Source organism: Panicum hallii, chromosome 4, assembly GCF_002211085.1.
Source record: "Panicum hallii strain FIL2 chromosome 4, PHallii_v3.1, whole genome shotgun sequence".
In the NCBI taxonomy this organism is placed as follows: Eukaryota; Viridiplantae; Streptophyta; class Magnoliopsida; order Poales; family Poaceae; genus Panicum; species Panicum hallii.
The window spans coordinates 828899-856390 of record NC_038045.1 but is presented as its reverse complement, the minus strand read 5'-3'; the positions used below and the strand labels follow the sequence as shown (position 1 = coordinate 856390).

Sequence of the window (27492 nt, the reverse complement as noted above, 5' to 3'; positions counted from 1 at the left end):
ACAAGGTTTCTGAGTGTTTCTGTGTAGTGTTGAAAAATGACATGCGGACCGTCCGCCCCTCGGGGGTGGACCGTCCGCCATACAAATTTTTGGAAGGCCAAAAAATATCCAGAAGCTCCATTTGTCGGGTCGGGTGACTAGCAGACTATCCGCCCATGATGGGTGGACCGTCCACACCACGACCGAGGCTCACCGGCAAGTTCGTCGGCGGCGATTCCGGACACGGTTTGGGATGGGGTTTGTTTCTAAAGGTTTCTGGGAGTGTGGGAAATCTATTTTGGTAGCTAGAACACACATGCATTAAGGTTTCAAAGCTCTAGGTCATCAATGGTGATTAGGCTCTAGAGAGGTTTCATGGCTTCCAAATCTAGAACAATGGGGATGGATCGGGGAGGGGATGAGCTCACCGGCGACAAGTGAAACACCGGTGAGGGCTGCAAGATGATGGAGGAGGCTTGGTGAAGCTCGAGCTCATCCTTCTTGCTTGAAGCTTGAGGAAGGGGCAGAAGATGGAGGGGGGAGGGGATGAGCTCACCGGCGACGAGTGAAACACCGGTGAGGGCTGCAAGATGATGGAGGAGGCTTGGTGAAGCTCGAGCTCGTCCTTCTTGCTTGAAGCTTGAGGAAGGGGCAGAAGATGGAGGGAGAAGCTTGGGAAAGCTCCTAGCTCCAAGGAAGAAGATGATGTCGAGGTGGTGCAGCTCGCCGGCGTTGATCTCCAGCGTCCTCCGGTGAAGCTCCGGCGAGGTGGAGGGGCTTTAATGGTGGGGGAGAAGATGAAGCTCCTCCATGGCTTGGGGTTAGAGAGAGAGAGAGAGGAGTTTGAGTGAATGGGGAGGAAGAGAGAGCAGGAGGTGCTCTGGTGGAGATGGAGCTTGGGTTGACGTGTGGAGCCCGTAGGGGGTACGTGGCGTCAAAGTTCTGCGCACTTGACACGCATCGGGATGGCACTAACGGACCGTCCGCGAGTGGGGCGCGGACCGTCCGCGAGTGTTGACGTGGCGAAGAAATTGACTCGGTCGCATTGACCTCTATCAGATGTGCTGATGAACTGAGGACAGTCCGCCCTATAGGGACGGACCGTCCGCCTCTATGATTTTGATAGGGCTTAGTCCTATAGTTTTATCACCCCTAAGTACAATCTAATCATGATTAATGCTTGGTGATGCATATGATGACATGTTTAACACTTTTATTAGCTTAGGGCTGTTACAGCATCTCTGCTCCCTCCTGTTCCTGTGTGCTCCCCAGTGCTGGCCACCATCCAAATTCCGGCAAGGTATATCACTATGCCGTCGTGTGCCTGAATTGTTCAGTACTTTTTTTTGCGGGTCAGTACTTTTATACTTTGACTTGCCCATGATATACATCAGTGCTTGAGCTGTTCCAATCTTGCAATGACAAGCTTAAGGTGTAATTATTTTCCGGATCACATGGTTCACAAAGTTCTTAGAGCTGTACCATATGTGTGCACATACTGATGCTTGATTCACTTATTTCTATGATTGTCTGCGCGCACACATACACAGATAGGTGCAAAATTTGTTAATTGCAAGTCAAGTGCTTGGAACAAATCTGAAAGAATCACTGCAGCTGGCATACACGCACCTAATTGAAACTCAAGTCTGGGTGCAGCTGGTTTGAACTGATCTATTTTTAGCTTATCTAGCTTCTTTTAGCACTCCCTTGGAACATAACATCTAAGGCGCCAAAGTACCAGCTGCATAAATACTAGCAATTACAGGTTGACATAGGCTTCATTGACTGAAATTTGCATTGTTTCCATACAGCTAAAGGATGTGGAGCACACAAGTGTGATGCTGTGTGAATGCATTGTGTTTGGCTTCCCTGAAAATTATATCGTCATTAATATATGTGTGAGGTAGAAACATAATATTTCGAATTATTATGATGTGAAAAATAGAGCTATAATTTGTTCTTGTGCACAGGTGAAGAGGAATAGAAGGGAATGGGTTATTGGGGCCCAATAATGCTGAAAATGGTATTGGGACTTCCCCAATAAGGGTGGCTTATAGGGGATCTGCTGGGGATGCTCTTAAGGGGTTTCTTAGCCTGTGTAGTTGAGGCTCATGTTCATGGTTCTCAGGGTTCCTGAAACTTGTCTCTTTTATTTTCACTGCTACAGGGAGGTCAACCGCCCTGTGACCAGAAGTTTCAGCCAACTCTTAAAGAGCGCTCGGGCTAACGCGGCCATGGCAAACAAGGTAGACTTTCCATTCTGCAATTGACTCTTGTCTCTGAAAACGTTTGATTTGATCTGAACTGGTTTTGCTTGCAGAATGCCACAAGTCCTGCTCATCCTGCAGTGCCTTGTACCACTCAGAAGCCTGCTGGTCATCCTCAGCACGCTACTAGGCTTGGCGCCACTTTCTCACAAGAGAACAATAAGCTGTCAGAGGGTACCAGCACTACAACTATGAGAACAAGGACAGACCATATAGAATCCCTCAGGAGAAGAGTAATTCTAGCTGAGTCCGAAGTTGCTGAGGAGAAAGAGAATGTGAGGAGAGGGTTGGAAGCGATCAGGTGGAAGGACGCACAGCTCAAGGAGTTAAGGAAGAGATCCAGTGCAATGGATAAAGATATCAGGAGGAAGGATGCACATCTCAAGGTGGCAAGGAAGAGAGTGAAAACAAAAGAGAGGTACTTTGACAACTGTCTTGCTGTTGTTTCTAGTTATTGTTCTTTTACAAGTGCTCAGATGTGTTTCACTTCGCTTGGAAAATCACCTATACCTTGGCAAACAGAACTTAACCGTTTTCTCACGGATGATTAGAAAAACATTTTATTTCGTCTTCCCGATTTTAGATATGGGTAAGGATATTATAATTATTTATATATTGTTATGTGGTATCCGATTACCAATCTGTCACCTGTAATTGGTGATTTGAGTTTGCTGTCTGTGAACAGGTTACTTCAGATCATGTACAGCATTTGGATGGACAAAGCTGAGACAGATGCAGAGATGAAAGCACAGAAAGAAGTTGAAATGCAGGAGCTGAAAGTGCAGAAAGAAGCTCAAGTACAGAAGGTGATGAAGGAGAACGTGAGGCTACTTCGCATTGTTGATAAGGAGGAGGCACAGCTCCAAGCGATGAGTGAGCAGTGCAAGTTGCTGGCACAGCAGATACCGTGAGACAACTCATGCTGGTTCCTTAGCTCCCAGGGCTCTAAATTCTTCATGCAGACGTTCATTTCCTTAGATGTGCTGGAGTTGTAAGTCTGATACATCATGTCCTAAAAATGTGTATATCTCGGTTGGAGACGATGCATGTTTAACAAGCGGTTACTACTATATATATGTGATGAAAAATCTATGGCTAAGAGACCTTTGGCTGACATATTTTGGAGTTGTAATTTTAACTTTATCATCACCATTACTTCTACTTATAATTTTGAATGCCGAATGCCCATGTTCGCTTCCATAGAAGGACTAGCTTAAGGACATCTTCCTAGCACCAGTTTGGCAAGGTTTAAAGTCCAGAAGTTGGTCAGCAAATTCACCTCATCTGACAAAATAGGGAGACAAGAATTGCAGTACAAGAAGAGAATAAGCACCATAACATGCTGACCCCCAAAATCATTTCTCAACCAACAAACTCCATAAAATAATTGAGCAAATTGGGAAAGCAGTAGCTGATAAGAAATTCATGTGCATGGATTCAATCCCTCAGTGCCACTGAATGGACAAATGTAGCAGGGCATTGCATCCCTTCTGAGATTAAAACGGAAACCATTCAGTTTGAAACTTAATGCATACTATGCAGACGACAGCTGGATACATCAATCTTCACTACTGAGCTTAAGTTAAAGACGAAACATCTATACAAAATACAACATGCAGGCTTGCCTTTGGACAAACAAGAGATTAACAAGTCTTATCCTGTCCTGGGTATAAAAAAAAATCACAAATTTACAGGTTCCTATGTACAATTTGAAAAATGGCAGATGAAATCTCCTCAACCAAAACTGCCAGAATGTTGGCACTGTTAAGATTTCCTCCGCGATTCGCTTTTTTTTACAAAGTCTATCGCCTTCTTCTACAACCAAAGTAGAACAGATGTATTGTCATACTGGGGCAGGTGAATTTTGCAGAGCTGCAAAGTAGTCCTCTTCAACATTCTTCAGTAGATTGTCGCTGCTTAAGCTGATACACCATGATATGGATCCCTTATCCAAAGGCCAAGGCAACAAAGCTGAAATCAAGGGGAAAGTTTTGCTCAGTTCAAACCTTGTCATATCAAAAACATATTGCTGCCAAAATATGCCAGCTCTAACAACTATTGGATGTTTTTCTCATAAAGAAGCCATCAGTCCAAATAAGCTTCTGGTCAGCAAAGTAAGTGAAACATGTTTATCTGATTGAAGATTCAAGAAAGATGAATGCTAACTTCGGGCTGTCATTGATTAAGCAATAATTTCGTATTTCGTAACTTTATTAACTGATAAAGCACAGAGCTCAAACTTTTTGGTGGCATAAAGTTTTGCGTTCTCGTAGAAAGCTTTACTGTTTCTTTCATGAAATTGGAGGCACTAGCAGTTCTCGACAAAGAAGTGACGTACCGACTAGAGCGTGATATATTTTGCAAGAAAAGAAAAAAATGAGCTAAATGACTAACCTGCAGAATTGTTGCCTCCCTCTTCTGCTGTGTGCAACAAAATTGTCCCAGAAAGAATTGTTATTAGGCCACATAATTCCGAAGCAATACTACTTAAGCTTTGACCAGCCCAGTCCTGCAATTCACAGTTTCATAGTAAGCCCAGTAAGTTGCAGTCTTGCAGACAAGGCCCAGTTCAGCTTAATTAACTAAACAATTAGGATTAGTTTCTACCTTGAACATAATTCCACTCGCCACTATTGTAAAGGTCGTAAACATTACATAATAAATGGGAGAAACAATAGCTAAATTAAATGTATCCAGTGCCTGCAGAATTAGAAGGAAGTCAGCATAACCTGAAAACTGAGATATACCTGCAATGATCAGAAACATACTAGACCAAGTAAAAAATCAGCTTGTAGCTCGTTGCAGATAACAAATCTTTTAATTTGTCAGCACACATAAGTACAATCACAGGTGAAGTAACAGGAAAAGGATGGGCATACCTTGTTGAGGTAGTTTATTTGAGAAACCCCACAGATAATTGCAACCATAAGAAAAAACCACGTGTATGGATAAGCAGCCTGATTCACTCCATCCAATGTAAGCTTTATGGCAACACCAATGGCTTTGATGCTAACAACCTACAAAGTAAGAAAAGTTCCGTAACTACATATTCCTGCAGTTTAGACTGTGCATCTGCTACTCAAAACACGCTTACCGTTAGTGACCCCATTGAGGAGCAGATGCCCAGATATACTAGGATATTAGTCTGACCATATCGAGGTTCAAAGAAGAGTACTAGCGTTCCCACAAGTAACATTGTTGTCATCGCATATGCTAGAAATCCTGCCCATGGTTGACACCACCAGAGTATGGACTATGGAGTGAGTCTTTAAGAAATGCAGCTGCAACTAACAGTTATGTGTTCGAGTGGGTGCAATTACCGACCTGGTTGAGTAGCTAGGTTCCAGATTTCTTCAACAGAGTTAGGCATATGCTCTTCCGGTGCATGCATAACAACAACAACTGAACCTACTATGCACGATACACAGCCAAGGACCCCGAGCTTCTCAAGTCGCTCCTTCAGCACAAAGTGTGCCAGCACTGAACTGCCCAATTTCAGGAAAGAAAAACATATGTCAAGCTCAAGCATAGAAGGTTGTAAGACAGCATAGACTATCAGCTTTTGTACGGAACTTCACCTCACTATTATGCTTAATGCTCCAAGAGGAGTCACAAGTACAGCTGGCGCGAATATATAGGCAACAAAGTTTGCAACCTCCCCAAGCAGCACTTGCCAAGGTCAACACTAAGGAAAATCAGTTGAATGCTAAAGTTTAAATTCACACGGTAAATTTTACGTGGAACATGCTTACTTGTGGCCATTCCAGCCCACCACAGAGGCTCGGAAAGGTAAGTGTATCCTCCACCACCTGTAACACAGAAGAGATGATCCTGGTAAGCTGAAATTGCAGGACAATTGACCATGAAACACAATACACGCTCGGGCAGAACTCCTACCGGCAGTTTCAAAGAAGAGAGAGAGAGAGAGAGAGAGAGAGAGAGAGAGAGAGAGAGAGAGAGAGATTGATTGAAACAAGTAAGAACCCAGACATAATTAACGACCACTCAGCACAGCGATAGAGGGAATATCAGAGGTAGGAGTATCGAGTCGACTCCATCTAGGCAACTCGATCGGCACGAATCTGATCGCTTCTAGAAGACAGAGACAACCCGACGACCGAAACGCTCATCATGTCCACAGGTTTCCGACTTGACCCGGCCTTGTGAAGATCTAGAATCACCGCAGCCGCCCCAATCGCGCTGACATTTTCAGGTCAAATCATGGACCGGCACGCCACGGCATTTTCATGTAATCGCCCGGATCCAACTGCCACGGCATCATCCCGCTGAATTGACCAAAGCAGCCGGCACAGTTGAATCGAATCGAATCTCATCGGATCAGGCCGCCGGATTGGCCAGAGCAACCGGTCCAGCTGCGTTGGCGCAAATCAAATCGGAGGAACGCAATGTAGATTCAGGATGACCGGGAGGCCGGGAACAGATCAGCCAGAGGAGATGCTAGCAAGCGCGTGAAGAGATGAACGGCTACGGGCAGCAACGCACGGCGGGCATCGGGCGCGACAGCAAGGAGCGAGCATTCTGGGGGGCCGGGGCGTGCGGTAGCATGTACCTGCGCGTGCGCCGCACTTGGCGGCGCGGCGGAGGCCGATCTTCTTGAGGATGAAGCTGACGCCGATGAACGCGCTGGAGGCGACGGCGAGCGCCAGGCCCTTGGCGTTGTCCGACACCACCTCCCCCATCCTCGCTCCCGCCGAATCCGAGCCCAATCCTCCCTCCAGCGGCTAGCGGCCAGGAGGATGGGGGCGGAGCGAGCGAATTCCCTCCCGCCCGCCTCCAAATCCAAAATTTGAAGGGAAGAGGAGGGAACCGGGGGGCCGGCCGGCGCCTGTTGGCTGTTGCTTGTCCCCGCCTCGTCCTCTCTTCCTTCCTTCCGGCCCTTGCCGGCCGGTCGTTTGGATGGTTGGCGCTGGGTCCTTCCGGCCAACCAGCGAGGAGGAAAGCGCACGGGTGCTTCGGATGGCCATTTAATTTCTGAATTAAAAGCAGCTGCAAACTCTGATCAAATCTAATCTAAGGGTGTATTCGTTTCCTAACCTCTAAATTTTAGACCCATCACATCAAAGAGAATCTTGTCATTTAGAAGTATTAAATAAAATGTAATTACAAAACTTTTTGCATAGATGGGTGCTAATTCGCAAGACAAATTTAATGAGCCTAATTAATTCATAATTTGCCACAGTGATGCTACAGTAACCATCCACTAATCCTGGACTAATATACCTCATTAGATTCGTCTCACGAATTAGCTCTAGGGTTCTGCAATTAGTTTTGTAATTAAATTTTATTTAATACTTTTAAATGACAAGATTCTCTTTGATGTGACCACTCTAAACTTTAGACCCAAGAAAAGAACAAGTGGTAACGAATTTATTATTTTGACCGAAGTTGGATGGAAGAAAGGGTTGGTAGTCAAACACATGATCAGGCAGGCACGCAATGCTTGACCGGATGGGATCGAGTGGTGCGCGCCAGGGCACGGACGGGTCAATGATCTCAGATTTTGACACGGGAACCGCGCCAAGGATCAAAGTTTGCGGTTTTATTTCGAGGAAGCCAAATCCAACTGCGCAACCAAACATTTCTTTACGAAGACTCCTCCTCGCTGCTGGTCCAATCTGCCATTACAAAAGCCTAAGTAAAGTCGTAAAGAAAAATGCCCATGCAGTCATCCTACCTAGTACAAGGAAAAAGGTCAAAAGACCGTATTACCCCCAGCCCTAGCGTGGTCTGTTCATATTAACGATTAGCAATTAGCTTCCCAGCTAATGACATGCGGAAGGGAAGAGGGAACGAGTCAAAGGTTGCCTACGGCGACGAGACGACCATGGAGATGAGACAGGGCAGGAGGGCACACCACACGCTACGCCATGTGGCCATGGAACAAAAGCAACCCGCGGACCGGACCAACCCCAAGCCCGATTCCATTTCCACTCTTCTCTTCTCGGCCCCGTCCCAGTTTCAGTTGCGGCTTCAAACCTGCGACCCCACCAACTCCGCCCCGCCGCGGCCTCGCCGGATACAGGAGGAGGAGCTAGCCCGCCCACGAGGAAGCCGAGCGAGTTGCCCGCAGCGCCTGGGTTATCTGTCTGACTGACTGACTTCCCGGCAGCCGGGTGAGTTCGGCCATGGGGTGCGTCTGCTCGAGGCGGTTCCCCGAGGAGCCGGCGCCGCGGTCGGTCGCCGACGCCTACGTCGCGCGCCGCGCCCGGTACGGGCCCGGGGACTTCGACTCCGGCGAGCTCGCCATCCCGCCGCCCAAGCCGCCCCCGTCTCACAAGGTATGTATGCTTCGATTGAAGTTGAACAAGCTCTGCCTCTCATGCATGCTGCCTCTCCCCCTCTCTCCGTCTCCTTCCCCGTCTGGGATCGAGCTGCGTTACTGCTGCGGCTGCTCTGCTGCAAAGTCCTGTCAGCTTCGAGGGGAAGAGCTTAGAGCATGACGTCACGCCCGGGCTTGTCTGCGGAGCGTTCTGATTTGTTGGCTGACCACTTCGTCGTGAGAGTTCTCAACCAACCAACCAATTGACGCAGAACACGTGGTACCGGAAGGTTCTCGCTCGAAAATTTACTCTCCAGTCTGCATATCAAGTTGCTGCGTCCTAGTTACCGTGATCAGAGGGTACGTGATTGATACTCGTCGCTGCGAAGCTGAAGCTGATTTCTGCTCTATTCAGCTGGCCGCCACCGCCGCCGCCGCGCAAACTCTATGTGGCCGTGAAGGTTCTCTCCACACTATCTGCTTCCTTCATCAAAATAGAACAACGTTTGGAGATTTTGCTTGAGGCGAGGCGGTGGGTGTATCAGAATTCAGATAGAGTATTTCAGAATCTGATGCCAAATCTGCATGTGCTCGTTTAGGCAAGGGCAGGGAAAGGAGAGGGAAACAGAAACAACAAGGAAAACCAATAAAATAAAAAAGGGGTGCACAAATCTGCATGTCGGCATACAATGTGAAGTCAAGCTTGGCGGCCTCCCTTTTGCATATTCTAAGGATTTTTCCTAGGATGATTCTCTTCTTTTCACTGGGATAAGTGAAGGACAGCCGTGCTTAATCTACATTGAGGTTGCTGTCAGCGAAAGTCCACTATCTGGACTGGTCAAGCCTGTGACTCGAAATGCGAACTTGTATCTCCATGGCTACTGACCGCATTCTTCGCACAGCTTGGGGAATCTGACAAATTATGCCTCTTACTCTTACAACGGCATAAACTTGGCAGCTCCGAGTCGTAGTTAGGACAGAGCTCTGGATGTGCTAGGAGTTTGTCGAAGTACAAAGCGTGTGACAAGGGAAAAGCAGTCTTACTGCACGTTACTGTCAAGATGTTGATATTTTGATGAGAAGTGACTAGGCAAATGAGCTTGACTGGAATCTCATAGTTGGAGATGTCAAAAACTAGGCTACAGGATACTAAGCCAGCAGGTCAAGGGAATTCACTATAGTTGGTTATCAATGGGTACATTTCCGTTGTCTGCTACCATTCCTTCCTATTCTACTACTCTACTCTGCTCGGGACAGTTAACATCAAGGATAATCTTTCTATTCCACAGTAAACGCACTATAGCAATGGAATAGCTTTGAAGGAGTGGCATACCCTTCTATGTCCTGATATATCCAGCTCATTCAATACTTCATGTTTCAATTGAGTTGCATGAGCTTCATACATATATTTGAAAAGTAGTGTTTTTTTCATAGTTTTGAACATTTCAAACCAGAATAACACTTTTAATTAAAACATGTCTTTCTTTATTTCTCATGAGGTTAGAGCTGATATTCTGTTTCTTAAAGGGATGATGTATTCGACCTTTTCTTCGCTGTGTTTTGTGCTATAGCCAGTTATCTTTATATTGGTAGTTGAAATCATAAAACTAAGAGATTAATACATGTGAACACAGCAGTAGTTTTTTTCACATGAACTCTGACATACTAAGTTCTGCCAGGTATCAGAAACAGGTACATTTTTGGGAAGAGCTAGCATAGCTGGTCTGGAAAAGGCTGTTGAGGTGTTAGATACCCTCGGGAGCAGCATGACAAGTTTGAATCCTGGCAGTGGCTTTCTCTCTGGGGGAACAAACCGGGGAAATAAAGTCTGTATTTTAGCATTCGAAGTCGCAAATACAATAGCTAAAGCTTCTAGTTTATGGAGGTCATGCTCTGATGAGAGTATAAAAGAGCTTAAGGAAGAGATTTTGCATTCAGATGGAGTGCGGATATTGGTTTCCTCAAATACCAGTGAGCTGTTGCAAATTGCTGCTGTTGATAAAAGGTATGACTGTATGGTTCGAAGTTGCTTTGAAATTTTTTTGTTGATATAGTCAAAATTGTGGCTGACATGGACTTGAAAAATGGAACCCAACAGGGAAGAACTTGCCGTCTTTTCAAGAGAAGTCATACGGTTCGGCAACCTCTGTAAAGATCCTATATGGCATAACTTGGGACGATATTTCGACAAGTATGGGCCTGAAAAGTATGCTTGCTTTGAGATGTCGCTATCTACAATCATATTAGCACTTCATGTTCTCTAAATTACTTTGATATGCAGGTTAACGTCAGATAATACGCCTCAGGACCATTCAAAGGAGAATATGGAGGCTACTGTCCAGAATTTGATTAATTTGGCACAAAACACTTCTGTATGTATGCTGTAAAGAATTCTTATATGTTGGTTACAGTGTTCTGATAGATGATTGAAATTTATAATACTTCTTATTTTTTTTTATAAGCACAAGACACTGATGTTTTAAATTTCCACCATCTGATTTATTGATTATAACTCTCTTCCTTGGGTCATGAAACTCAACCTAGAAATACAGTTCTGAGAGTGGTAGTACCATCATGCTACTTGTTGTCAATCGTGAATCTAATGCTTATCAAACAAATAACTGCAGGAGCTCTACCATGAACTGCACGCTCTGGACAGATTTGAGCAGGATTTTAAAAGGAAATTTCATGAAGAGGAGTCCGTGCCAGCGGCCAGACGAGGTACAATCAGACAGATGCCTTTTCTGAACAGGGCCAATAGACGCTACAATGCAAACTTTAGGGGTTTTCTCATTAGCTTGTCTAGAAATAGTGATTTTTTACACTTTGTGAACAAATGCTTGAGTGAAGATATCATGGTTCGCATTAAAAATAAAGGGAAATGAAACTTATGTGGTTTTAGTGCAAACGTTTTTCCTGGACCTCTCTTTGATAAAACATTATGTTTTCTGCTAATTCTCACCCCCTTTTTTTATTCTAAATGAACCAGCTTGTGATAGCCACTGATAAATAGACTGGTTAACAAGCATTGGCTGACAGATAGGATTCACATGGGAAACCAGGGAATAACATCCACATGTTTTGGAAAGGAAGATTTTTAAAGTTCCTTAAAATGCGTAAAAAGATAAAAGCATTCCTTCACAGTAAAAAAAAAGATATAAGGATTTTTTTTCACAATGCCAGTTGTTATACGCTCATGTAGAAAAACTTCTATCATGGGATGTAATTGCATTATCTTCCTTTTTATTGCAGAGAGCATTATGATATTGCATAGTGAACTAAAGCGCCAGAGGAAGATCGTGAAAAATCTGAAGAAGAAATCCTTGTGGTCTAAGACTTTGGAAGAGGTAATATTCCAACCATATTTGCTTAGTTATTTTATAGTTTGTACTATAACTTTGTGTCGGTTAGTCTACATTGTTAGCATGATGGGCTAATAAAACATTTCCTTGCCCTCGAACCTCTTTTGAAGAATGCTGACAATGCACCCCGCTAACTGCAGGTTGTGGAAAAACTTGTGGACATTGTAATATTTTTGCATAAACAAATCCGAGATTCGTTTAATGAAGCTGGTAAGTAGTACTAAATTATGTTGTTCTTTGTTTATTAAAAATGTATGTAATAATATCCTAACACCTCTGAATAAAAAAGTTCATGCAGGAACCAACTTCTTCGACTCCGAGCATACTCAGAACAAAAGGCTAGGTTCCTGTGGTCTGGCTCTACATTATGCTAACATCATCAATCAAATTGAAAATATAGTAAGTTGCTCTGATAAGCCATGCAATGTCTATTTATTTCTTCTCCATGTTCCACTTTTATTGTATATAATGGCATGGCAGCAAATCTCCATACGTTCTCCTGTTCATCCAGAATGTTTGTGAACTATCTCTCTGTCTCTTAGCAACAAAGTACTAGTACCGACACTGTTGTGCATACGCTGAGCATACATTGTCAAACTTAGCCTGCTATTGATTATGCTTCGTTTATAAAGGTGAATTACATACTCAAAACTATCATGTGTACCTATGCAGGTTTCTCGGCCCCTCTCACTTCCTCCTAGTTCTAGAGACAATTTGTACCATGGTCTGCCAAAAACAGTAAAGTCAGCTCTGCGATCACGACTGCAATCATATAACACCGAAGAAGAGGTTTGTCTTTTCATAAAAAATTTTCAGTGGCTAAATGTTTCATTTCCTTAATATCTTTCATGTACATGAAGTCTGTGGTAGGTCTGTAAAACTGACGGCAGGGGAAAAATTAACGTTTTGTTTTATGTCAATTTCTGCGTGCGCTCTTTTATTTGAAGAGCTGGATTTCTTTTCTTTTCTTTTTCTCAAATGACATATAAGGATCTGATTTGACTGCTCATTTTATTGCAGCCGGTCTTGCGCACTAATAAATTTGTTCCATTGGTGCAGCGTACGGTAGCTCAAATCAAAGCTGAAATGCAGAAAACTCTTCGCTGGCTTCTGCCAATAGCAGAAAATACACTACGGTGCGTTGAGCTTGTTTTAAGTTATTCCAACAATCTGACTTGGATATATAGTGCTTTGTCCTAACAATTCGATCTCTTGATTCATTGACCAGAGCACACCAAGGGTTTGGATGGGTCGGCGAATGGGCAAACCTTGGGTTAGTGTTGAATCAACAAGTCTTGATTCCCTTGTCACCGTTCATAAACCTTTTGAATTCCCATCAACAATATAGCATGACACATATGCTTCCTACAGGAGCGACATGATCAAGAAATCTGGTTCCCAGCACAGCATCACCCGCATCCAGACGCTGCATCACGCCGACAAGGCGAAGACGGAGCAGTACATCCTCGAGCTGGTGGTGCTGCTCCATCATCTGGTGGTCCAGGTGAAGAACCGCGGCTACGGGAACAAATCAACCAAGCACGAGCGGTCCCGATCCAACAAGGGGCTGGACCTGCAACCCGAGACCAGGCACACCACATCTCCCGTGAACAATGGCATCGCCCTGAGCCCGTTCTCGGACTGCGAGCGCGCGGCCCTGGACCACCTGAGCTTCAAGAGGGCGAGCTACGGGAGGAGCCAGAGCTGCGAGCCCCCGCCCGACAGAGGGAACAAGGCGCACCGGAGCTGGGACTCGTGCCGGAGCCAGGGCAGCTCGCCGGCGAGGGAGTTCGGCAGGAACCCGGGCCTGGACCGTGACACGGCGAGGGACCTTGATGTAATCGATGGCTTGGATAGACTGACTTCGTACTCGCACCCGTCATCCCCAACGTTTTGCTAGATGGTATAGTAGGCGCTGATTCTTTTGCTGCCGCTGCTGCTGCTGCTTTGCCCGGCTCATCGTATACCTTGTATATGTGTGATTTGTCTATATATTATCGTAGTCCATCTCTGTAAATATATGATTTCATATTGTAGCTTGCGATTGAGTGGAGGTATAGAAAAGTTTTGTTTGAATGATTTGAATCTCACCACAAAATGTTTTGAATTGTGCAAGATTTCTTTTCTTCAGCACGGTGAGAAAGCACTCTCATCCGTGTTTGGTTACGAAGCTACAAATCTCATCTGCTCCCTCAAATGGCAGGGGTGGGCCCGAGCTTATGTATCCACAAATACCCTTCTAGAGAAAAATCTGTAGTGTCTCCAGAAATCTCTGTAACCCTATGCTAATCCAATCGAGTACTGTTGGTTTTCCGGCGACGTCCAAATCCGGCGCTGCCCCCTCCACCACCCAACAACTGTCCGCGGCGAAAGGGACCCGCATGCGCGCGGTGCCCCGCACCGGCTTCCCGTCGCCGTCGCCGACGCCGCGCGAGTGGTCGCCACATTAATTCGCCCGCAGCTTGGCTCCCCTGTGGATAATACTGCAGGAAAGAAGAGAAGCGTCACCAACACTGCTGGATCAAGTTGTGTAGGCGTGTGAAACGGCAACGTCTCCCACCCTACCTGGTCCGCTCACTGCTGCCGTGAGAATCTTGTCGGTGCAGATAGTTGTACAATTGCACTGGCCAGGAGCATGTGCTTTGGCACAAAACTCGCAGGCTGGACGGAACCGTGCCTACTGCCTACCAATGTGTGAAAACATTGAATCGCGAATGAAAATGAACACGTCAGATAAGAGCAGATTGATGCAAGAAGTACTATCTTCTACAAGAAAAAGAACATAAACATAAACAAGTTGATCCTAATAGGCAGACAAAAAAGTCAAGTTCTTAGTCAGAAAACCAGATCACCGGGAACCTCAAGACGGCCGTCGCTTTCAGACAGTTTTTTAGAGGCCGGTGTGCTCCGAGTGCAGATAGCCACAGCAATAGTACCAGAGGGAATTCACACGACCCATCCAAAAGATCACCTCCTCCAAACAGTGATCCATAGCCGTTCGCCGATTCATCGTTCATCGATGAACCGTTGGTGGTGGATCGAGATGTGTGGGGTCCGTTTCCTCTTGCTGGAGCAAGTTGGCAAGACGCAATGATGGCTGCTGCTCCCAATTGCGAAAGCAACAGCCGAAGCGGGGGAGGACGGAGCACACAGAGGTGGATGAGTCAGCACGGACTCCTCATCGTCCTCCGATAGAATCTCCATCCTCCCGGGGATAAGATCAAGAGCTGGACGCGCAAGTGCCACCACAAGCTCCCTGCCCCCCAACGCCCTATAAATCTGACGAAGCGCCACGCAGCTCCGGCACCGTGCTCTCTTCATCCTCGACGACGACGTATCGCGAAACACTTCAACAAAGAAGAAGAACCACCAACAGCAACACTTCAAGAACAATGGCTTCGTTCGCATCGACGGCATCCGCTGCGACAGCCGTTCCGAGCTGCGGCGCCGGGGCACGGCGCGGCGGCCGGTGCGTGGCCCGCGCGTCCGCGTTGGCGATGGCGCCGGCGCTGGGGACGCACTACGAGGTGCTCGGGCTCGGGGTCGGGGCGAGCAGGGGAGAGATCAAGGCGGCGTACCGGCGCCTGGCCAGGGAGGTGCACCCGGACGCCGGCGGCTGCGGCGGCGACGAGGGCTTCATCCAGCTGCACGCCGCGTACGCCACTCTCGCGGACCCCGACGAGCGCGCGCGGTACGACCGCTCGGTGGCGCGGCCAGCGGCCCGCAGGGCGGCGCCGTCGGGGTTCCGGCCGCGGAGGTGGGAGACGGACCAGTGCTGGTAGGGACACAGCTGCGCCTGCCCGTCGCGCCGCGTCTTACGCTGCCACCTCCGCCGCTCAATCGTGGCCAGCGGTGAATCGCCGGCCGGCCGGCCGGAGCGCGCCCTGCCGCACCGGACGGCCCATCATGTTGGGGAGGGAAGGGAAAGGCCACGTGGCCCACTTCGACAACGGATAGCGACTACTGTTCTCCGCGAGCCATAGGGGCCCACCAGCAAACGGATCGCGATTACTACTATCCGCGACCAGCCCCCGGCCCACGAGTTGGATCGTGGACGCCACCGCCGGCGTGCGCCGCGACGGCGGAGGTCGCTGACCATGGCGGAGGCGGAGGATGGACCGAGGGAGCAGGGGACGCCTCTCTCTTCGTACCTTGTCCACAGTTGCACGAAGAGAGGCATTTTTAACATCTCTTGTGTACTTAACTTAATCACCTTGTAAATACTGGTAATCTGTGTGAATATAAAGTCTCGTCTTGGAAGGTAAATTATCCAAGAAACGGTAATTTCCAAGGATTTCAAAAGTGAATGTGATGACGGCGTCGGTTCGGAGGAGCTGGCTGTGGATCCAGATCCAGCTCCCTGGATTTTGGTTAAAGACAGGGCTACGCCTTTGCTGGTACCAAATGTGGTTGATGTAAAAGCAGCAAATCAGAGAGGGCCGTCGTCGCCTGTCCTCATCAGTCAACCGCCGACCGTCCTGCGAGCCCATCCCGGCATTAGCGCAGCGGCCAGCGGGGGGCTGAGCTGCCTGAGCACGTCCACCCGCGTCTCGAACACCCTCCACCCATCATCTCCTCGGCACCCATGCTCGCCCGCGCGACACCCTGCACCTGATGGCCGCGACCGCCGCCGTCGCAGAGCTCGAGGCCTCGAGCTTCCCGCGCCACGCCGGCCGGCATGGACCCGTTAGGCGGGCAGGGGCTCCCATCAGCGGCGCCACCGGCACGCCGCGCTCGAGCGGCTGCAGGAACCGTTGGCTTTGCCCTCACTCACACACTCGCGATCAGCTCGCCGGAGTTGGAGACAACACACAGCATTTGCCGGCGACGAACGCCGCGGAGCACAAGCTCCTGTATCTTGGCTTGTATTGATAAAAATGGACTCGGCAAGCTTCCTGAACTAGGAGTACATGGTGTATTTAACCACCAGGGACGCACCATGGAGCACACCTCCACTCACCCGGCCTTCACGCCATGATTAGCACGACGCGCTCAACAAACACCGTGAGAGCCATCCGCTCATCTCGGACTATGCGGCTTCTTCTGTGCTGACCGGCTCCATGCACACATGCACTCCACAGACTTCTAACTGCCTACGACTCTATCCCCACAGCAGCCTGGGCACAAACATGTGCACGTACTGCACCTAGACTCCAACACGATCAACAGCCGCGATCCAAACTGCAACAGGCACGCACACATGATCCTCGACTCCAGAACATGTCGCACCTACGCGGCGCGCCCGACCTCGCCGCAGCCTTCCTGCTGACGCCCACGCGCACGAACACAACACGACACGTAACACACACGGACTCACGCACGCCCGGAACAGACCATGGCGTGATTATTCCTAACAGGAACGTGTAGGTCCGGTCGCCAGCCGCGCAGAAGGGGAGCCGGCGCTCCTCGGCGCCGGACTTGAGCCACGCGCGGCGAGGATTGCCGGACTCCGACGGGATGGACGGTGTTTCACTCACCGTCCGGGGTGGACGGTAAATGAAATACCGTCCACCCCTTGGCCTCTCCTGGTCGTTGGATCGGCATCGTGCGGCCACGATCGTCCTGACTAGTTGCCGGCAGCTAGTGCGAATGCGAGGCCTCTCCACGTTCCCCGGCGCCGGCCCTGGAAGGCAGCGGGCTCGCTGAGGACCTCGCGCTCAGGTGCTCTGCCCCGGCGGCGGCCTTTGTGCCTCCTCACATCACGAGGAAGAAGAGCGAAGGATTGATGCGGATCTCGAGCTCAAGGTCCAGGCGCCCCGGCGCTGGCTCCTGCGCGCCCGCGCGGTTCGTCGGCGTCGCCATTATCACGCGCACGTAGTCGGCGCGGTTCTTCGCCATGAGCAAGAGCTTCTGCTGCTGTCCAACCCGTCTACGAGGCCAGCAGCGTCACGGTGCACGCGGGCGCCGGAGCTGACGCCGAACCCAGCCGCTACACCATACTTCAACGAAATCTAAGCGCCTACTAAAGCTCACCACCAACTTTGCAAAATAAGAAGAAGAAAAATACATGCTTTCGACAGAGACAACATACAGAAATTGCTAATACACATGTAAACTTTTGATACTCATCAGAGCAAGAGCTGGTGATATGTGCACTCTGTTCCTAGCTAACTCAAAAAAGTCGATGCTTAGTACATTGATACTACTTCAACATAACAAATGTTTTTTTTTTGAGAAGATAACAAATGTTAGCGTCAAGCTTCTGCAACTTCGAACCTACATCCAGGAACTGAAGCAGAAACATGAACCTGCAAAAAGTTCAGCAAAGAACTCAAATGAGCAGGCAGATACGAGGATGGTTGGAATTCAGATTAAAAAAAAACATAGCTTTGTTTCTCTGAAGCATAAACAGCCTGATGGCTCGGCTGCTGAAAGACTGGCGCTGATCTTGTTCAGCGACAGATCCTTTCAAAGTTTCAAGTGTCAACCACATAGTGCCTGCCTGGCTGCCTGCAGCCAGCTGATAACCACCACAAAAATTGAGCCCAAACTGTTTGGAACACGCGACATAAGCTTACCCAGCTAGCGAGCTAGGTGAAGTCCGATGACCAGTCCTCCGCAAGCAGCTGACCTCACCTGAATACAATTAACTTTGTCACCTCGATCCACCATGCTTGAAAAAGAACAAGAACAGGCCTGATGATTCGCTCACCTACTTGCAACTCCCCAGTTTCCCAGAAGCCAGCCAGACTGCCATGTTTGTTTGTCCTTCTCGATCAGCTCCTGAAATGCAAGCAGCTGTATTGGCAATAAAAATTTCCATGTGCAGCAAATTGGAGCATGAACCTTCCTTGAATGTTTCTTGGACCAAGTGACGTTCCTCTTAATTTAATAGCTCCGGTTAGGAGTATCTTAGTTGCCTTACCTCGTCATGTCATGCATCAGCAAACCAAAGTTCTGCATCTCTCTGCTTCGTCCTTTGGTTCTCCTCCATGGGAGGACTTGTCCCTCTCCTCTCCCTGCTCTGCTGCCTCACCTTTCTTCTCCAAGGTAACCGATAGACTTCATATTGCTGCCAAATTGATCATGCATTAATTTGCAAAGCAATAGCATTGACAATAGATTGCTTTTATTTTCTTGCTGTTAACCGATGCGCTGTGCATTGCAATCACCAGAAGCAGCTCCCGCGACGTTCACCATAACCAACAGCTGCGACTACACGGTGTGGCCGGGCATCCTCTCCAACGCTGGCGCCCCGCCGCCGTCCACGACCGGCTTCGCGCTGCCCCCGGGCCAGTCCCTCGCGGTCACCGTCGCCTCCGTGTGGTCCGGCCGCATCTGGGGCCGGACGCTCTGCTCCACGGACTCCTCCGGCACCTTCTCCTGCGCCACCGCCGACTGCGGCTCGGGCGCCGCCGAGTGCTCCGGCCGCGGAGCCGCGCCGCCGGCCACCCTGGCGGAGTTCACGCTCGCCGGCGGCACCGGCGGGGACGACTTCTACGACGTCAGCCTCGTGGACGGCTTCAACGTGCCCATGCTCGTCGCGCCGCATGCGCCGGCGCCGGCGCCGGCCAACGGGAGCTGCCAGGCCACGGGGTGCCCCGCGGACGTGAATAGGGCGTGCCCCGCGGAGCTGCGCGTGGCGGCGCCGCCGCCCGCTGCGGCGGCGGCGGCGGTGGCGTGCCGGAGCGCGTGCGAGGCGTTCGCGGAGGCCGAGTACTGCTGCAGCGGCGCGTATGGGTCCCCCGCGGCGTGCGCGCCGACGCCCTACTCGCGGTTCTTCAAGGCCGCGTGCCCGGCCGCCTACAGCTACGCGTACGACGACGCGACGTCGACGTTCACCTGCGCGGCGGCCGGCGGCGGCTACGACGTCGTGTTCTGCCCCGGCACGTCCAGGTACGCACGCCACCGGCACGTCGTTGCTGCGTCCATTTGGCATCTCGCTTGTTCCGTTCTCTGAACGAGCATGTGGACAAGTTGGCCTTGTCATTAGTTTTATGGGATGACATGATCGATTCATCGTGGATGGAAGAGGTCACATGACCCGACGTGTCACCAGCTCAGGCCTTCATGGCAAATCACGGGCGAGATTTAAAAGTAAAATGGTATCGCAAGATCAAGCAAAGCCAAACAACTGGCTCAAATGATCTGCAACTTGCTTCATTGTGTGGGACGACAGATTGAGATGCAGTTCAATCTGACCAACGCGCGATGTTTGCCGTGTTCATCTGATTGGCGGGTTGCAACGCAAGTTGTTGATAGTTTTCAGTTGAATCATTTGGAAGCTTCTGTTTCAACAAGGAAAGGGCGCATCATCTTGACGTGATAGGGAGCCGGCATCTGTTTACACGCCATTAGCATCATGGCCCTGATGTTAGGGAAAAATTGTTCGTCCTGGTTTAGCTGCAACAGTTGTTGACGTGTTCAGTTTTTTGGGGGTTAATTTACTAGTGTAGTAAGAGCATTTCTAACGGATTCCCATTCCCCCAATATCTAACTATCATGTTGGAAAAATTTGTGTTCCCAATAATTGTTGGGGCAACCCAGTAATCTAACCCAACTCTCTCTAAATAGAGTGAGAGTTGAAGCTCTCGCAGTACGGCCCGTTGGCTTAGAAAGAGATTATTAGGGAAGTGCAAAAGCAACTCTCCCAATAATCATGAAAAATTTATTGGAACATCCCCGTTAGATGATTACTGTGATAGATTTATTTAGGAAACTGCGGAGATCATCAACTAATGCCTAATGCTTGCGACCTGATTGATGCAGGCTAAAATCTGGCGGGAATCCCGAGGCGGCGGGCCTGCCACCCTCCAACCCAACGATGGAGTTCTCCGGAGATGCAGGCAGCAGCCTTGTGACAAGCAGGAACACCGTGGTTGCCCTCCTCATGGCCATCGTCTCGCTGACATCGATGCGATGGTGCTGATCTTATGCATAAACCTTAGCAAGATTTGAAGAGATAACTTCCTTTTGTAGGAGAAATGGAACAGATATTATTTTCTTCGAAGAGCTCGGAATTGTAGCTGTAGATTTCAGAGCTTTGAACACTAGTCAGAACTGAGCGACGGCATCTTTGGTAGGTAGGTTCACCCAATTGTCTTTTATTTGCCGTAGTATTAATCATGAAATTAAGGTGAGTTGAGGTGCATCAAAGCAGATCGTAGCAGAGATGAAGCGTCCTGATGCGGTGCGCGGCTTGCGGCGAAAGTCGGCATGGCCGGTGGTTTCGAGAGTTGTCCGAGGAGCGCCCTCCGATGGGTGTGCGTCCACGGCGGCGGGCGTAGCCGGGCCGGCGTCGTTCGGTCGCTGGGCAGCCAGCGGAAGCCTCCTGCTCCTGTGAGAGCGGAAGCCTGGGGCGAAGTTCAGACGTCAGCGGCATAGCCTTGTTGGCGTCCACGGCGACGGGCGCAGCCGGACCGGCGTCGTTGGGCGCAAGCTAGCTAGCCAGCAACGAGCGGAGGCCTCCTGGTGCTGCTCCTGTGAGAGCGGAAGCCGGAGGCCAAGCTTGCCTCTTCTCGGAGTCGTCGTGGTGTCCAGGGGCGCGTGGTTGCTCCGGCGATGTCAGCCGGGTGCCCGGACGGGTGGTGGCGAGTGGCAGCCCGACCAAGGGGGTGGACGGTAAATGAAACACCGTCCACCCTGGATTCTCTCACAGCCGTTGGATGGGGCATGTGCGACTCAGATTGCGGCTAATAATAACAAACGGAGACACCTTTCTTCTACCTCGCGCTCTCCGCCGCACCGTTCCCCTCGGCAGCTCGGGTGGTCGGTGACGCAGAGGTAGTGGCTGTGACCCGCGAGAGCTCACGGTGTAGTGGAGGCCGCGCCCCCGAACACCAGGGTCAGCCACCTCCGTCTGGAGAATGGGGAGGATGCGCTGCGTTCGGGCTCCCGGCGTGGAGGTTGGCGCGGATGGACGCCGCCGGGGTGCCGTGGGCCAGTTAAAGCAAGAATCTGTGCCCGGTCAGTGTCGGCAATGGCGGGAGGTATCGTTGCAGGATTCGTATGCCAGATTCTGGTCCAAACTTGTGCAGCTCAAGGCAAAGAAAAGCTAGCATGTCGGGGAAGGATTCCATTCCGTGTCAAGATTTGAGAGTGAGATGATGGAGACGGGAAATTGTGCAAGTTCAGCAGCACCGGCAGGTGGCGGCGAAGGTCTGACGGCAATGTCGGCGGTGAGGAGGGACGCCCGGAGCCCAGGAAGGTGACGAGAGCGCCGTTGCAGCAGGACGTTCGGAATTTTGTAGCTGTAGATCTCAGAGCTTTGAACACTAGTAAGAACTTGGACTGAGCGGCATCTCCCTGCTATCTTTTCTGCTACTCCCTCCGTTCATCTAGACCCCCGTGTCCTCTGTCACGCCCAGGCACACGGGCATTTTTGGAAGATTTGACGTGTGCAGCCACTAATTAATTAGATTGAACTAAAGTTTGTATAGGTACAAAGACAGACAGGCAAAAATCCCGTATCACGTTCGCATGGGAAAAATGGTCCAACAACATTTCCGAACACCCTACAGCTCGTCTTTGTCGTATGACGGCTCGGACTCCTCCTTGGCCGACTCCTTCTCCTCCACCTCGGGCTGCTCCTCGGCCTCGTCTTCCTCCTCGACCGTCGCGTCAGGGCTCAGGTCCAGGCTCTTCTGCACCGACTTGTAGATGCTGGATGCGAACTCCTTGGGGTCGGGGAGGTTGAACCCGCTCTCCATCAGGGCGGTCTGGTACACCAGCCTCGCCGTCTGCTTCAAGCCCTCGCTCTGTTGCATCATTGTAAACACATCAATCCCCATGGTTTCTCTGCCGTACTTTGCAGATCCGCAAAGCATTTGGAAGGAGTTTTTGTTACCTCGCTGTCCTGGGCGACCTTGTCTCGGAGCTCCTTGATGATGGGGTGCCTGGGATTGATCTCCAGCACCCTCTTGCCGCGCATGTATGCCTGCTTGCTCGAGTCCGACAGGGTCTGCGCCTGCATGATCTTCTCCATGTTGGCGCTCCACCCGTACTTGGAGGTGACAACAACGCAGGGGGTGTTGTGCAGCCGGTTGCTGATCTTCACCGAGTCCACGTTCTCGCTCTCCAGGGCCTTCTTCCACCAGTCAGTCAGCTCCTTGAACGACTCCTTGAGGTCCTTGAGCTTCGAGTCCTTGCCCAGCTTCAGGCCCTCCTTGGACACGTTCTGGAACTTCTTGTCCTCGTAGTCCATCAAGTATTGCATCAGATACTCGTCCACTGGGTCGGTGAAGAAGATAACCTGTGAAACAAATACGAGCGCAATGTTAATTCACAAACTGTATCCAGATCCCAGACTAAAGTCAATTTGAAAAGCAAGCTAAAAGGGATAAAGCATGTGACCCAGGGGCCAAGGCCCTGGCCCTGATTCCTGAATGGATGACTATTTTACATCCAGATCAGTAACATACCTCATAGTTTTTCTTGGTTAGCCTCTCAAGGAACGGAGACTTCTCCAGCTGTTCTTTGCTACTTCCTGTGATGTAGAAGATGTCTTTCTGCCCGGGCTTCATCCTTGAAATGTATTCGTCAAGAGAGGCAAGTTTGCCAACTGACTTGGTACTGAAACAAACAAACAAATACAAAATCAGCTTTATTTCTCCTACTACATATAATTAAACTAACAATGAATGAAAACAGTGGTGAGGGATGAACCTTTCAAATCTAAGAAGCTTAGCAAGGCGGTTCCTGTTAGTTGCATCTTCAATGATGCCGAGCTTGATTGATTTGCCAAACTCATTCCAGAACTTGGCATACTGGCCCTTCTTCTCCTCCATTTCACTTTTCTCTTCATCTGATTACAGAATATTTTGTGAGTACTACAACTGTAAATATAGAGTATGTGGCATGGCCATTTATTACAGCAGAACTCATTACCTGTCTTATCTTTGTTGCTGTACTCATCAGGATCTTCTTCAGCAATTTTCCTAATCATGTCAAGAGCTTTGCGGATCAGCTTCTTCTTGATGGTCTTCAGACTGCTATGTTGTTGAAGCATTTCTCGTGAAACATTCAGAGGTAGTGTGTCCGAGTCAACAATACCCTAGAGAGAAAAGCGGTATAAGATTTAGTCTGCTACATATATGTTAGTAAATGGAATGGTATAGGCATTCTTGATATAGTAATCCAGTACCTTCAAAAAGTTGAGATACTTTGGAAGAAGGTCATCAAATTCATCGGAGATAAAAACTCTTCTGACATACAACTTGAGGTTTGACTTGTTATTGTTGTAGTAACTCTCATAGAGATCATGTGGAGCCTTCGGAGGAACAAAGAGCAAAGCTTTGAACTCAACATCTCCCTCAGCAGTGAAGTGGCTCCAAGCCATAGGCTTGTCATCACCGAAGTCCTGAAAAAAGTGTGAATTTAGATAAGGTTTCTTCAACAAGGCACAGACACAGAGCTTTCTTTGGAATTTCGTATAAACCTATTAACTCATCGCTACTGTCTTTACCTTAGCTAGTGAGTGGTAAAACTTTGAGTACTCTTCGTCAGTAACCTCCTTGGGGCTACGAAGCCATACAGCCTTCACATCATTCAGAAGCTCCCACTCAGAAGTAGTCTCCTTTATTGTCTTTGTCTTGGGCTTTTTCTCTTCACTTTCTTCTGTTTCTTCCTCCTCAGTGGTTTCTGGGGCTGTTAAGTAACACAAGAAGCGTTAGCACTTACCCACAGCATGGCTACCATCTAAGAAAAAAAAAACATTGATTGAAGACTTACTCGACTCCTCTTCTTCACTTGTTTCTTCCTCGTCAGCTGGCACTTCAACATCAACCTCCTTGGTTGACCACAAATAAATGGGGAAGTTGATGAACTCAGAGTACCTCTTCACCAAATCCTGCAAAACAGAGTATTCAAGTTAAACACTTATGACAACAGATGCAAAAAGAAAAAATGATCATTTGCCTTGTAAGGTTTATAACAGATGTGCGTCCAGCCCGGTTAATAGACAGGACGAACTATGTTTCACTTGCCCACACGCAGTAACATGAAAAGTATAATCTGATTGATGAATGCACTTCAGTTTGCTATAAAGACAAAACGAATTGACCACTTGTGTTTCTGAAATTCCTAGTTAGCATTGTCAATGTCTGACAAATAAGAATACCAACCCATTACATGCGTAGCACATCATTCATATCTAAGTCTAATAAAAGATAATGATTCACAGACTGTTGGACATCAAGTTGAAATACAGATACAGCTACAACAAACTTGCATAGCACATCGTATATTTGCAGCAGAAGCCAGTTAACCGCACTAAAAGACACAGTAAAATGGTAATACCTTTAGCTTATCCTCTTCCAAGTACTCCTTGGCCTCATCTCGCAGATGGAGTCTTATCTCAGTTCCACGGCCAAGGGGTTCATTCCATGTATCCTCAGATATAGCAAATGATCCATCAGCCTTCGACTCCCACACATACCTACAAGTACAACACCACAAAAGAAGTAAGAAAATTGCAGTAGAAACTAAATGTACCAAGAACAATATATAATGACATGACTTACTGTTTGTCATCATTGTGCTTGCTGACCACTTCAACATAGTCGGCAACCAAGTACACAGAATAGAAACCGACACCAAACTGTCCAATCAGATTGAGGTCACCTCCAGACTGCATCTTTTCCACAAAAGCTGCAAAAGTTGCAAGCAATTAACACTAATTTCTCTATGGGAAACAATTAACATTATTTCAGAGCATAATCCAAGTACATTTTGTCAAGAATTGGGGTGCAGTAATCGGTAGAATAGACAAAGGAGTAGTACCTGAAGTCCCAGATTTAGCTATGGTTCCAAGGTTCTTAATCAGATCTTCCTTGGTCATACCAATACCCCTATCCCGAATGGAGAGGATCTTCTTCTCTTTGTCCAACTTAATCTGCATGTACACAGACCAGATGCCTTAATAACGAATGCTACAGCAAGATATGATGCAAGACGAATATAGGCTTTCAAAGTTGCAGTACATTGTACCTGTATTTCAAGCTTAGCAGTGTCACCTTCGCCGAGAACCTCCTTATCAGTGAGGGAAAGGAACCTAATCTTATCCAAGGCCTACAAACATACAGAACACCACAGTTAATTTCGAGCATCCACAATGCAGCATAGGCAGGGGTCACATGCGATACATACATCAGAGGCATTGGATATGAGCTCCCTCAGGAAGATGTCCTTGTTGCTGTAGAGTGAGTTGATGATGATATCCATGAGTCTGGACACCTCAGCTTGGAACTCAAACTTCTCTGCCGAGCTCCTGAGAGTCTTCCTAGAGATTGACTCGGCTTCCCTGCACACATAAAAAAAATGTTCATGGAAATGCCAATAACGTGACAATGCAGTAACAATCAGCACTGATCAGTAGGTCATGCACACCTCTGGGCAACCTCAGAGTCAGTTGACAGGCCATGAGGAACAGCACCAATCTTCTCCTCTACCTTGGGTGGGTTGGCTAAGTCATCACTGCTCTCCTCGGCATTCACTTGTAGCTTCTTAGCTGCAGTATAGGCAGGGTCAGACGAAGATAAAACTTTGAATTTGACGTAGGTTCTTCCTATTCAGGTACTACAGTACGGTAAAGGCAACCGGAGCAGAGAATAGACTAAACAGTCCTTTAAATTGACCAACAATAGCATAATAGAGACAAGTGTAGAGAGTCCTCAAAATTACTAAGAATAGTAGATAGAACACTAGATCGGCCACCGTGAGCAGTAGATTTAACCAAAATAAGGACCGGGTAGGCAAAAATCTAAAAACGGACCAAGTTACAGGTCTAAACCCTATTAAACCCCAGGGTGGAATAAACCAAGTTATTTAACCATAAAAATGTGAAGGACCCCGTGACGGATCTAAGAACTAGTCAGCAATCCTCAACTCGAAACAAACCCTACCATTACGTTAGATCGAAACGGCCAGAGGAGCTCACCGCGCCACATAGCGAAAAATTCTAAACGCGAGATCTAGCAGCAGATTGCAATCAAAATGTCCAACATAGATCGCACCTAGCGGCACAACCGCCTGCTTCAACGAATCTAGCAGCTACGATCCACTCCTTTTCTGGCGGAAATCACCAGATGATCCATCACATCGGGTGCATATGCAGACAAACGGCGCACAAACATATCAAAACAGTGATCTGAGGGGTGTGATTAGTGACCGGGTGAGATGGAATCCGTCAGTGACGCATTCGAAACCGCGGGATCGATGAATCGCCACCTAAGTCTACTGAACTGACGCAAAAATCACACGAAAATTCGCGAGAAATCTGGGAAGACTCCAAGTGGCGGGTACATGCCTGGACCGGGGAGGGTCGTGAGGAGGAAGAGGAGGAGGAGCGCGGAGGAGAGCGCCCACTTCCGCATCGTCGCTTCACTCTGCGGAACCAAACCAGTGATGAGTTCGTCGCGCTCCGCATCGGGGCCGGAAGCCCTTTTAAACGGCCCGCCCCCGGAGACCCGTGCGCCCGGTCCACGCGGGCGGGATCCGGCCACGTGGACAAACGGACGGCGCCGATTGGAGCGGGTCCACGTGGCGTGCTTTCACTGGGCGGCGCGGCGGACTTGACGTGGTGCGCGCGCGAGGGTTGGCCGCTGCCGTCCGATGGGCTGCTTGAAGGGCTGGGATCTCGTGCGTGCCTGAACTGGTGGGCACGTGG

The 27492-nt window shown here is 48.8% G+C and overlaps 6 protein-coding genes and 1 long non-coding RNA gene across 16 annotated transcripts; 4 read left to right on the top strand and 3 right to left on the bottom strand.

Annotated features, from left to right (window-relative positions):
• Window positions 1–2155: 2155 nt before the first annotated feature.
• On the top strand, window positions 2156–3223 carry LOC112888531. The gene is made up of 3 exons (XM_025954756.1): window positions 2156–2225; window positions 2300–2664; window positions 2932–3223. Exons 1-3 carry the CDS (start codon window positions 2214–2216, stop codon window positions 3155–3157), a joined length of 603 nt encoding a protein of 200 aa, XP_025810541.1. The 5' UTR covers window positions 2156–2213; the 3' UTR covers window positions 3158–3223.
• Window positions 3224–3681: 458 nt separating this feature from the next.
• LOC112888673 (probable magnesium transporter NIPA6) lies at window positions 3682–7202 on the bottom strand. Of its 2 annotated transcripts, none has more exons than XM_025954953.1 (9): window positions 6817–7202; window positions 5999–6055; window positions 5825–5915; window positions 5571–5731; window positions 5341–5468; window positions 5126–5263; window positions 4854–4946; window positions 4641–4755; window positions 3682–4217 (listed from the first exon to the last, which is right to left on the bottom strand). In XM_025954953.1, the coding sequence occupies exons 1-9, from the start codon at window positions 6944–6946 to the stop codon at window positions 4090–4092; spliced, it is 1041 nt and encodes a 346-aa protein (XP_025810738.1). In that variant the 5' UTR covers window positions 6947–7202; the 3' UTR covers window positions 3682–4089. The 2 variants fall into 2 exon arrangements, with proteins under 2 accessions (XP_025810738.1, XP_025810739.1); XM_025954954.1 differs by lacking the exon at window positions 6817–7202 and adding an exon at window positions 6144–6162.
• Window positions 7203–8168: 966 nt separating this feature from the next.
• Window positions 8169–13978, top strand: LOC112888672. Of its 5 annotated transcripts, none has more exons than XM_025954951.1 (12): window positions 8169–8545; window positions 10206–10531; window positions 10625–10717; window positions 10808–10898; window positions 11154–11247; window positions 11779–11873; window positions 12029–12098; window positions 12187–12287; window positions 12561–12677; window positions 12948–13024; window positions 13117–13161; window positions 13260–13978. In XM_025954951.1, exons 1-12 carry the CDS (start codon window positions 8393–8395, stop codon window positions 13786–13788), a joined length of 1791 nt encoding a protein of 596 aa, XP_025810736.1. In that variant the 5' UTR covers window positions 8169–8392; the 3' UTR covers window positions 13789–13978. The 5 variants fall into 5 exon arrangements, with proteins under 5 accessions (XP_025810736.1, XP_025810735.1, XP_025810734.1 ...); XM_025954950.1 differs by having other exon boundaries at window positions 12178–12287; XM_025954949.1 differs by having other exon boundaries at window positions 10625–10732.
• A 1192-nt stretch (window positions 13979–15170) lies between these two features.
• Window positions 15171–16179, top strand: LOC112888674 (chaperone protein dnaJ 11, chloroplastic-like). The gene has a single exon (XM_025954955.1). It carries the CDS (start codon window positions 15281–15283, stop codon window positions 15668–15670), a length of 390 nt encoding a protein of 129 aa, XP_025810740.1. The 5' UTR covers window positions 15171–15280; the 3' UTR covers window positions 15671–16179.
• Window positions 16180–17877: 1698 nt separating this feature from the next.
• On the bottom strand, window positions 17878–19140 carry LOC112889829. Of its 3 annotated transcripts, XR_003228210.1 has the most exons (5): window positions 19001–19140; window positions 18754–18900; window positions 18541–18611; window positions 18407–18464; window positions 17878–18136 (listed from the first exon to the last, which is right to left on the bottom strand). It is a non-coding gene; the product is annotated as an uncharacterized LOC112889829 (long non-coding RNA). The 3 variants fall into 3 exon arrangements; XR_003228208.1 differs by having other exon boundaries at window positions 17878–18464; XR_003228209.1 differs by having other exon boundaries at window positions 17878–18464; window positions 18977–19109.
• Window positions 18471–21553, top strand: LOC112889827 (thaumatin-like protein 1b). 3 transcript variants are annotated; one of them, XR_003228205.1, is made up of 4 exons: window positions 18471–18878; window positions 19004–19724; window positions 20598–20907; window positions 20989–21553. XR_003228205.1 is itself a non-coding variant. In XM_025956601.1 (3 exons), exons 1-3 carry the CDS (start codon window positions 18821–18823, stop codon window positions 20755–20757), a joined length of 939 nt encoding a protein of 312 aa, XP_025812386.1. In that variant the 5' UTR covers window positions 18471–18820; the 3' UTR covers window positions 20758–21553. The 3 variants fall into 3 exon arrangements, 1 of the variants encoding a protein (XP_025812386.1); XR_003228207.1 differs by having other exon boundaries at window positions 20598–20911; XM_025956601.1 differs by having other exon boundaries at window positions 20598–21553.
• A 664-nt stretch (window positions 21554–22217) lies between these two features.
• Window positions 22218–27243, bottom strand: LOC112889826 (endoplasmin homolog). The gene is made up of 15 exons (XM_025956600.1): window positions 27133–27243; window positions 26214–26334; window positions 25974–26127; window positions 25815–25895; window positions 25608–25719; window positions 25349–25475; window positions 25125–25263; window positions 24558–24675; window positions 24292–24473; window positions 23971–24186; window positions 23715–23880; window positions 23493–23631; window positions 23249–23399; window positions 22675–23079; window positions 22218–22585 (listed from the first exon to the last, which is right to left on the bottom strand). Exons 1-15 carry the CDS (start codon window positions 27197–27199, stop codon window positions 22343–22345), a joined length of 2421 nt encoding a protein of 806 aa, XP_025812385.1. The 5' UTR covers window positions 27200–27243; the 3' UTR covers window positions 22218–22342.
• Between the last annotated feature and the right edge of the window lie 249 nt (window positions 27244–27492).

Bases quoted from the DNA above. Each gene is read 5' to 3' on its own strand.
- LOC112889826 (XM_025956600.1), bottom strand. From the start codon at position 27,199: ATGCGGAAGTGGGCGCTCTCCTCCGCGCTCCTCCTCCTCTTCCTCCTC. The intron at 25,476-25,607 runs GTACTACTCCTT...CAACTTTTGCAG, and splicing joins AGCTAAATCTGGGACTTCAG to CTTTTGTGGAAAAGATGCAG. The intron at 24,187-24,291 runs GTAAAGACAGTA...CACTTTTTTCAG, and splicing joins TTTACCACTCACTAGCTAAG to GACTTCGGTGATGACAAGCC.
- LOC112888674 (XM_025954955.1), top strand. From the start codon at position 15,281: ATGGCTTCGTTCGCATCGACGGCATCCGCTGCGACAGCCGTTCCGAGC.
- LOC112888673 (XM_025954953.1), bottom strand. From the start codon at position 6,946: ATGGGGGAGGTGGTGTCGGACAACGCCAAGGGCCTGGCGCTCGCCGTC. The intron at 6,056-6,816 runs GTACATGCTACC...TCTGTGTTACAG, and splicing joins CAAGTGCGGCGCACGCGCAG to GTGGTGGAGGATACACTTAC. The intron at 5,264-5,340 runs GTAAGCGTGTTT...CTTACTTTGTAG, and splicing joins CCTCAATGGGGTCACTAACG to GTTGTTAGCATCAAAGCCAT.
- LOC112889827 (XM_025956601.1), top strand. From the start codon at position 18,821: ATGGGAGGACTTGTCCCTCTCCTCTCCCTGCTCTGCTGCCTCACCTTT. The intron at 18,879-19,003 runs GTAACCGATAGA...TGCAATCACCAG, and splicing joins CCTCACCTTTCTTCTCCAAG to AAGCAGCTCCCGCGACGTTC. The intron at 19,725-20,597 runs GTACGCACGCCA...TGATTGATGCAG, and splicing joins TTCTGCCCCGGCACGTCCAG to GCTAAAATCTGGCGGGAATC.
- LOC112888531 (XM_025954756.1), top strand. The intron at 2,665-2,931 runs GTACTTTGACAA...GTCTGTGAACAG, and splicing joins AGAGTGAAAACAAAAGAGAG to GTTACTTCAGATCATGTACA.
- LOC112888672 (XM_025954948.1), top strand. From the start codon at position 8,393: ATGGGGTGCGTCTGCTCGAGGCGGTTCCCCGAGGAGCCGGCGCCGCGG. The intron at 8,546-10,205 runs GTATGTATGCTT...AAGTTCTGCCAG, and splicing joins AGCCGCCCCCGTCTCACAAG to GTATCAGAAACAGGTACATT. The intron at 11,874-12,028 runs GTAATATTCCAA...CGCTAACTGCAG, and splicing joins GGTCTAAGACTTTGGAAGAG to GTTGTGGAAAAACTTGTGGA.